Below are 9,964 nucleotides of genomic sequence, written 5' to 3'. Positions count from 1 at the left end.
AAGGAAAGGAAAGGAAAGGAAAGGAAAGGAAAGGAAAGGAAAGGAAAGGAAAGGAAAGGAAAGGAAAGGAAAGGAAAGGAAAGGAAAGGAAAGGAGCATATTCTTACATACTACTATGTTTTCATACTTACTTGGCTTCACAATGTGGGAACAAGGAAACAAAGTTGGTTGTGATCAAAACTACCTTAAATGGTGGAAGTTCAATATTGCTTTAAAGTGTTTTTCCAGGTTACTTTTCCAACAATGCACGACAGGCACAGATATTATAAATAATTCACTGTAGATGAAAAACGTAGTGAWGAAGGCATTGTGATCATTGAACATTTCAAGTTGAAAGGGACCTATAAGGATCAGGGAGTCCAACTCCCAGCTTAAATTGGTTAAATCCAGGTGGACTTCATCCTCCTGGAGAAATGCTGGCTATGACCAATGACTGCACTGTCTCTCAAGTGTTTTACCCTTGCTCACAGAAGAAACTTCTGCATCAAAAGAAACTTGACCAGAAACAACCCATGACAGGGGAAGCACTTCTGCCCCTCCCCTCTGCTCTCGTGACACCCCAGATGGCTTACTGCATTCAGCTCTGTGGTACCCCATCTAAGAAGATCATGGACATAGTGAGTTCAGAGGAAGGACACCAAGATGATCAGAGAAATCAAGAACCTCTCCTGTGAGRACAGGCTGAGACAGTTGAATTTGTTCAGCATGCAGAAGAGAAAGCTCTGGGAAGACCTTATAGCACCTTCCAGTACCTGAAAGAAGCCTTCAAGAGAGCTGGTAGAGGCTAGACAAGGGAGAATGGAAGAGAGTAGGTTGAGATTAGGTATTAGAAACAAGCTCTTTACCATGAGGGTATTGAGGCATAGAGACAGGTTGCCCAGAGAAGCTGTGGATGCCCCATCACTGGAAGTGTTTAAGGCCAGCCTGGATGGGGGTTTGAGCAACCTCGTCTAGTGGAAGGTGTCCCTACCCACAGCAGAGRGTTGGAACTAGGCAACCTTTAAGGCGTCTTCCAACACCAACCATTTAGAGCACACTCCTTGTGCTCTAAAGAAGTTCTCTCTTGATTTCCTCATATGGGTGAAGTAGTTAAATTACTGGGGGCAGGTTACTGTGTTTAGATACAAGATGGAAGGATAGGGAGCTACGCAGGAATTTGAAAAAAAGAAATCCACAGAAATATGCTTATTCAAACAACAACAAAAAATGCAAATCTACTAATAATTTTTTCCACTTTTTTAATGAAGCAATTTGAAATTGCTATATGCATTACTCTGTATGAGTATATATGCATATATGGGTACATGGTTATATGTAAGTATATAGGTATATACACGGAGTGTTCAGAGAAGTTCAAAACGTAGATGGAAGAGATTAAAATCTTTCTTTAGCATGGTTTCATTAAATGATGAAGCAGAGACACTAGTTCTAYAATCTCATCTCCCTTGTTGATTTTCTTCCTTGTTGATGAACAAAAGATACAATGTAATCTCCATGGTGACGGTTGGAACTGGAGACAAAACGCCTCAAAATGCAGCCAAGGATAATTAATCTGACATTTGCACCATTCCCTGATTTTTATTTTTTTTTAAATGATCAAAAATGAGACAAGTTTTGAAATATGATAAACATAAATTAAAAAAAAAAACAAAAACTAAAACAACAACCTAACAAAACTATTGATTTCTCATGTTAGATCAGGTGGTGATATATGCAACCTAAAATCTCCAAACCTACTTGCTTTCCTCCTTATGTCCTGCATGTTACCTTCCTAGCACTGAAGGTAAAGGATGAAAAAAATACTAGAAGTATGTAAACACAACAAGGAATAATGAGAAAAAGTAGATTTACTTTCCTTTTCCCCCTCTCTTATCCTGTATCCAAAAAGACTCATAGGAAGCAGTTCACTTGACAAAGGCAGCACAACTGAGATAATGGAACAAATGTTAGTATTCAATTTGAAATCACTTTCTCACAGAATAAACATCCATTGAAATCCTGCCTGGATATGAAATAAAGAAATATTTTTGCAGTCTAGCATGCCTGATTAACTTCCATTTGAAGAGAATGGGGAAAGAATCATGAACAGCAGGTTGAGAGGAGACCTCAAGGATCATCTCGTCCAACCTTTCTTAGAAAAGGCACAGTCTAAACAGCATGGCCCAGCACCCTGTCCAGCTTRACTGGAATGCTGCAGAATCCAACATTTCCCTGGGGAGACCAGTCCAATGGCTGGCTTTTCTCATTGTGAAACATTTTCCTCTTGTGTCCAATTGAATCGCCCCAGCAGTAATTTTTACCAATCACCCTCATCTTTTGCACACAACTCCTTGTAAAAATGGAGTCTCCATCTTCTCTGTAGCCACTTTTCAGAGGCTGGAGCATAGAATTAAGATCTTCCCTAAGATTTAATTTCTCAAAGCTAAAAAAACCAAATTTTCTTAGTCATTCCTCATGTCAGGCTTCCCAGGCCTTTGATCATCTTTGTGGCTCTTCCCTGGACCCTTTCAAGCCTGTCCAGACCTTTCTGGTACAGCAAGGATCAAAACTGAATAATGTGTTAATTCTGGAGACTGCAAGATACCCTCTTGCTACAACGACTAGAAATCTGGAAATTAAGCCCTGCCAAAACTACTTGCATGCTTTTGCTCACAACAGCACACAAAACTCGGAGTGGTTTCTACCCCTATCTGAAGGACATCAGACAGGGATACTGATCGACTGACTGACTGACTTGGGTAATCCCCCAAGTCTGTAATTCAGACCATTCTTTACAGGCGTTCACTTCCTCTCTCTTCCATTACTCCTGTTGCATATATTTCTTTGTACACACATCTTATGCTCTTCTCTTGCATACAAAGCTGTTAGGAAAAGAGAGGTAAGCACACRGAATTGTGATTATATCCTCAGGCACCTAGGGACATTCCTTCAAATGCATATAATTACAGAATAAATACTCTTATGTTCAGTGTCCACAAGATACAAAGGGAAGCAACATGTAAACATTGATTATWACTACACTCTTAGCTGAATATACACTAATTTTTTTCACCCAGCTTTTGTCAAGAAAACCTGTGGTAATTCCTGCAGAGAAGTGTTCATTCTATGGACAATTTTCATTAATTTGTTAACATGCCATAGATTATTAACTGAATCACAATACATCATAGATCTGACCCTGATTTAGATTTCCTTCATCGTCCCAGTTTTCTGAGTGACATCTCTAATGAGCAATYAGAATTTTTTATCCAAGCACATCTGTTCAAAGCCAGATAATCCTGGCCATACACTTCTATTCTTTTCTCACAAAGCTGCACGTTAAAATACGTACATAACTAATCACAAAAGTCAAAGTAGCTCAAGATTATGTTTTTTTAAAAACAAGACCTACTGTCTTTATGAGCCAATACAAAGCAATTGTAAAAGTTTTCATGCTTCATAAAGGTAACAATTCCTGATACTTTGAGCTAAGGGAAAACAATTGTGGGGACTTACTTAACATTGTTCCGAGTTGTAAATATTCTACCTTGAACAGCTGATCCAAGGCATATCCAAAAGAAGCTTCTTCCCATGCAGAATTTTAAAACTCGATGAAACCTTACTTTCATTGTTGTGACAGTCTGCTCTCCCTGCTCCCACTATTTCCAACAACCTTGCTCAAGTTATAACCAGTGAAACTTTCAATGGATCCACATGGTCATGAAGACTGTATCCAGCTCCAAGCAGATTTTGGRGAGACAAATAACAGTAGCCAAGGGCTGATCTGAGCAATGCACCTAACCATAGTGCTAATAAAGACTTGACTCAAACCAAATTTAGAAGAACCTAACTTCTGTAATTGGTATGCAAATACAATCATAGGTCAATCATCTTACTCCATAATGATTGCACAGCCTAGGGCCCCTTGAGCTCTCTTACACAGCAATGGGCTGCACATCAGGACCCACCCTTGAGCAGGGATCTTCACCAGGTTACTCCTCAAGGCTAAGAGATTCCTTGTCACCAAAGATTTTCAGTATTGATGCAAAACTTYGAAATCTTAGCTAAGTGATGGAAAGGACTGATTGTGCTCATATAGCCCTTTAGACATAAATCATTGATGATGTCGGGGACTAAGTCTGGAACCATACATATGTAAACYCCCCTTCAGGAGGGAGTCCARAATGCAATGGGGCCTTTTCTGAACCTCATGACTAAACAGGAGGGCCATCCTGACAGCTTTTTCTGACCATGTCCTCTAGCCAGTAATCAAATGTACCTCACCATTAAATCTTGTTAAAGTACTTTATTATCAGACTATGCATTTCCTATGCAATTTTGTTAAAATGGTTGCATATCAATGGTTTATATCAATTAATTCATAGCTCCTTCCCTCTCATGAGTAAATTTTGTTGCTCCATCTATGGCATTGCAAATACTCAAATATGAACACTCACTAATGACACTACCTGATTTGTCAGAAAAAAGTATTCCATTTTAAAAATACAGTATTTGAATGTTTATAAATTGCATTGACAGACAATAATCAGCTACACATTTTGCTAATCTTGCATAAGATCTTCACTATCAAAAGTAGCTACAAAAAATGCTGTTACAGAATGAATTTACTAACCCATATTTTGTATTCCTCCCCACAATGGAAAAGCACAAAGTATATTGAAACTACACAAATTAGAGGCAAAAAACTGTTGTTTCTTTGACATAAACCTTTCGTTTTACTACTGCATCACTACTCAAAACCTGTGCATTGTTATTTAAACACGGTGTTTTCCTGATTCTGCGCAGCACTTTCATCAAGTGAAATGGAAATCAAAATCAAAATCCTGGGGAAGTGTGTCACACTYATAAGCTTCAAAGCAGTGAAATGCAGAAACCTCACTAAACAGGGAAAGAACCCAATTCTGTTTCGGTCTCTTTCAGAGGGCCRCTCTTCCTTAGCAAGTCAAAGCTGTCTTAAATCAACCTTGCCAATGCATCCTCCAAATACTTAATGGGACCACCTATTTTTACACATCTTCCACTACCTGCATCTAGCCCACTTTACATTTTACAACATCGGCTGTGACTGTCAAAATAAAACCTCACAAATCAAAGAAGATTAACAGCATGATTAATAAATAAGCGCGCTTACTGTTCTTGAATCAGAGAACGGATTGTACTCATCAAGCCCTGGAGGAACATTTCTTGTCACTTGTGTAACAGAAGGATCCTAGAAGATAAAATAGTTGCGTAAATTTATGTACACGTATGTAATCAAAAAGTCAGCACACATATCATTATATCACATAAAACTCTTTCTTTTACTTTCTTTCAARGTAAAAAAGGTTTGTTTTCACTTAAAAAGTCTGTAAACATTCACCCCTTTATCTCCAAAATAACATCATTTCATTCTGATCTTCTTATAAACCTAGATTAACACAGTAAAACAGAAACCCCATCTGTCATACATTCGATTTATAAGGAAAAAAGCTCTCATCAGAGAAGGCAAAAAAAACTCTATCGTGCTATGTTGACCACTGGACTCCACTCCTATACACTCAAAATGCACAACAGAAGAAAAGAGYTTTTTGTAACCCTTGGATTTCCCTACCCAGAAGTACATCCAACTCCATCAGGAATAGAAAAAGCAATTCATAAAAACGAAGCTGAAGAAACAGGGYTCCATAATGCCAAAAGCACTTCTGGTTCAGCTTCTACCTGAACTAGTAAAATTAAGAAAAATGTGTAATTTTTTTTCCTCTATTAACTATACAGCAAGAAACACTGCTTGAGATTTAACCTGAAAAAAAACTGTTTCAGGAATGAAATATTTGTCTGCACTAGAAACAGACAGGCTTTGCTCTGCAGGACAGCAGAAGTGCTTACCAKAATGGATTAGACCAATTTAGTTTGAAAAACTCTATACTTATTCCATGTGATGCCTGGTTCCACTACATTGTTTCTGTGCTTTAAAGTTTTTGCATCTTCAGAACATAATAGATAAAAGTAAGACCTTCTCAAAAATTAACAAATCCATTTACTCAATACTGTTAGTTACACTTATATTTATGTAAATGTACAAATGTACAACATTTAATATGTAAATCAAATGCAAAAGAGAGCTATAAATTTACATTTACATATTTTATAATTGTTCAGTTTAGGTATAGGTATTTTCTTATTTCCAACAGTCTAGTTCAACATTAGAAAAGAAACTGGAATTGATAAAGACTGAGAAGAAAATAAGTAGACACATTTTTTATATTTACATTCTTTACATTTACATTCATATTTCCTTTAAAAGCAGATACATTTGAAACCTGTACACAGGATGCAAAGAATAACAGGAAGGGCTTCTACATTAAGCAGAAAAGGAAGTCCAAAACAGGTATAATCCCTGATATTGCAGCTGGCAAGAATGGAAAACTGCTAACAATGAAGGAGGAGGCTGATGTACTCCATATTTTTGCCTCAGTGTTTACATGCAGCCTCCCTTCCCACACCTCTGAAGTCGATGGATGACAGGAGAACTGGGAGAACAAAACACTACCCCACTGTAAGAGTAAATCCAGGTTCATGACCACCTGAGGAACCTGAATTTATACATGGGACCCAAGAAGATGCATCCCAGAGTCCTGAGGGAACTGGCTGATGCAGCTGCCAAGCTACGCTCCATGTTATTTGAAGTCATGGCACTCAGGGCAAGTCCCAGGTGACTGGACAAGGGGAAACATGGTAGACAATCTTTAAGATAGGAAGAAAGAAGGACCCTGGGAACTACTGACCTGTCAGCCTCTCCTCTGTGCCTGGGAAGATGGAACAGATCCTCGTAAAACCTTTGCTAAGGCACATGGAGGACAGGGAGTTGATCCGGGATATAAGTGGCAGGTTGTCCCTCAAGGATCTGTATTGGGACCTGTGTTATTTAATACCTTCATTAACAACATAAACCAACCGAGTGCACCCTCAGCAAATTTGCAGATGACCCCAAGCTCAGTGGTGCAGTTGACACAGCTGAAGGATGGGATGTAATCCACAGGCACCTGGACAAGCTTTAGGAGAGGGCCTACAAGAATCTCATGAGGTTTAACAAGCCAAGTGCAAGAACAACCCTGGTATCAACAGAGGCTGGGGGTGAACAGATCAGAGCAGCCCTGCTGAGAAGGACCTGGGGTRTGGTTGGGTGAGAGGYTGGACRTGACCCAGCCATGAGCACTCCCAGCCCAGAGAGCCAAACGTGTCCTGGGCTGCATCCAGAGCAGCGTGGGCAGCAGGGCCAGGGAGGGGATTGTGCYCCTCTGCTCTGCTCTGCTSAGACCCCACCTGCAGGGCTGCATCCAGCTCTGGGGGTCCCTGCACAGGAAGGACATGRAACTGCTGGAGYGAGTCCGGAAGAGGCAACAAGATGAGCAGATGGATGGAGCACATCTCCTATCAGGAAAAAGAGATGGGAGAATTGGACTTKCTCCACCTGGAAAAAAGAGGGCTTAGGGGCAACCCAGTTGTAACCTTCAGTACCTGAGGGAGCCTACAGAYAGGTGGAGAGGGACTTTTTGCAAGATCATGCAGTGACAGGGCAAGGTCAAGTGCCCAAGTGTATTCCCCGATGGGAAGMAAGAGTGTGAAACAAAGGTGGTCTTGGTGCTATGTGGGCACTGTTTTGGTCACAAATCTAAAACACAGCAGGATAGGGACTGCTATGAAAAAAAAWAACTCCTAGTCAGACCTAGGACACTTATTCTAGTCTTTACAGATTAAGGTGAATTAGCAGAGCATAAAATGCTCTTTGTTAATGCTTTCAGTATCATAGCCCTTTCTCCCATAGCTCTTTCACAAAAAATAGGCTGGAGTATAGACACATGTGCAACTTGTGATTACTAACCACCAGCCACATATTGAAACAATAGGTCTAATTATTGTAACTTAAATAGCACCTAGCATTTTAGGTTGAATTAGCTGCTGAAAAAGTACGTTTTAACACTGAACTTGTGTTCAAATAGTACTGTACTACTCTACTCAGCCCAGTTGTTTTTACAGACCATAAACTCAATTATTTGAACAAACACAGTATCAGACTCATGAGACACCTACTGAACAACAGCCATTTGCAAAAAGCAGGAAAGAGTGGTCAAGTCAAATTCAGAAGAGCAAGCTATAATCAGAGATGCAATATATAAACAATAATAAGTATCTGATGAAAGAAAGCCTTTCTCAAAACATTTTCTCAAAGTGTTTTAGAGAAGACTAGGGTCAAAAAGCTCCTCAGATCTCTTCATACATATACTCTGACATTCGAACACTGACAAATGAAAAAAAAACACATGCTGAGACAACCAAGTGCATGAGAGCAACAGTCTTAGCACTCAGAATTAAGTTGAACACTTAAACACACACAGTAATTAGAGCAAGAAACCCTCTATCGCAAGTCCATTCCCATTTTGAATTAACAATTGATAACATCCCTGTCAAAAACTACTATTGTTTGCTAAAGCAACAACTGCTCTAAAAAAATGTGAATGATCCAGAGGACATTCAATAACAGCTCTATTCAAGTAAAGTTTCATCACCTAGTAAAGAAAGAAAGCATTCAAATTCTGCATTCAGGAAACTTGAATTACACAGTCTGGACATCAAAAGAAGTTTGTGACACAGAAAGACTCAAAGAAAGTCATCACAGGAAAAGAGGAATCTCATAACTGAAGGAAGCCTGGAAATTTGTATGTCTCCTATACATCACTCATTGCTAGAACTAACCTCAGCTCTTCACAGCCAGGGTGCCCACGTGTAGGCACTATACTAATTGTTCTGAACACCTACAGAGCATCAAATGACTGACACCAACAGGAGCAACTCTTCGTATTTCAAAACACCACTTAGAATATTTCTGAAGAGATCAGGCCTTACATCCCACAAAACACAAAGAATTGTTTTGAATCATTCACACTCACTGCATCTCAGTTTAAAACTGGAGTAAATGCCAACTTTTCTAAACATAGTGATGAAAATTGTAAAGCATTCAGTGCTGCAGAATTAAAAAAAAAGCATTGACTTTAGAAATGTTTCAGGGTTTCAATAATGAATACGAACAATAAACATTGTGCAGGATCACATACTCAGAGAAGAGCCATTTAAATGAATGCTATCAAATTTCTATGTTGCACGACATGCATTTCTAGTGGTTAAAAACAGTAAAAACTAATATTCCACAGKAATATGTGAATCTGTGTTGTAATAACTTATTTTTCATATTGATATTCCATCCAGCCTTAYCTCATCCAAACTCCTGACAGTTCAAACCCAGAACTTCTGATCTTTTTGTTTAACTGTTAGTCACACAACCGCAAAAAAAAATTAAAAACATATCCAGCTACTGTARCTATTGGTGCATTTAAGTCACACATAGTCATTTCACATGACATTTTCAAGATCTGAATTAGTTTAGGAGACTGAAGTTTTAAGAAAGTAGTACAACTTAATTTAGCYWTTTTTTACCTAATCTTTCATTTTACTTGCTTCTTGCAGTACCTTCCCTGTAAWATCAATCTCAAAAGTAAATATTAACACACTTTTTAAAATCCAAACAAGACAGGTACAAGCAGCAACCTATTTTTTATGTCAAAGTGTCAGTTTTGCTTGGCCTGGTTTTTGGTAGCAGGGGGGCTATGAAGATGGCTTCTGTGAGAAGCTGCTAGGAGCTTCCACCATGTCCAGCAGAMCAATCCCTAATGGCTCTGAAGATGATCATGCCACTGGCCAAGCCTGGGCCAACTAGAGATGTTGCTTATGCCTTTGTGATAACATATTTAAGAAGAAATCAAAGTGAGCATGCAGGTTTTTTTCCCCTAGTCAGAGAAGAGGAGGATGTGAGAATATGTGAAGAAAACAACATGGAGACACCAAGGTCAGTGAAGGAGTGGGAGGAGGTGTCCAGATGCTGGAGCCAAGATTTCTCTCTCTGACTGTGGTGAAGGCCATGGTGAAGCAG

The 9,964-nt window shown here is 39.2% G+C and overlaps 1 protein-coding gene across 1 annotated transcript in view; it reads right to left on the bottom strand.

Moving 5' to 3' along the window:
- Window positions 1-9,964, bottom strand: part of SCAMP1 (secretory carrier membrane protein 1) — a 42,643-nt gene that overhangs the window by 25,552 nt on the left and 7,127 nt on the right. Inside the window, exon 2 of the mRNA XM_057363851.1 lies at window positions 5,132-5,209. Coding sequence (XP_057219834.1) covers window positions 5,132-5,209 — 78 coding nt within the window. The remainder of the gene's footprint in view (window positions 1-5,131; window positions 5,210-9,964) is intronic.

This window comes from Malurus melanocephalus, unplaced genomic scaffold, assembly GCF_030028575.1.
Source record: "Malurus melanocephalus ecotype Western Australia unplaced genomic scaffold, MMel_1.1 scaffold_31, whole genome shotgun sequence".
Taxonomy (NCBI): Eukaryota; Metazoa; Chordata; class Aves; order Passeriformes; family Maluridae; genus Malurus; species Malurus melanocephalus.
This window is presented reverse-complemented; position numbering and strand designations above follow the sequence as displayed.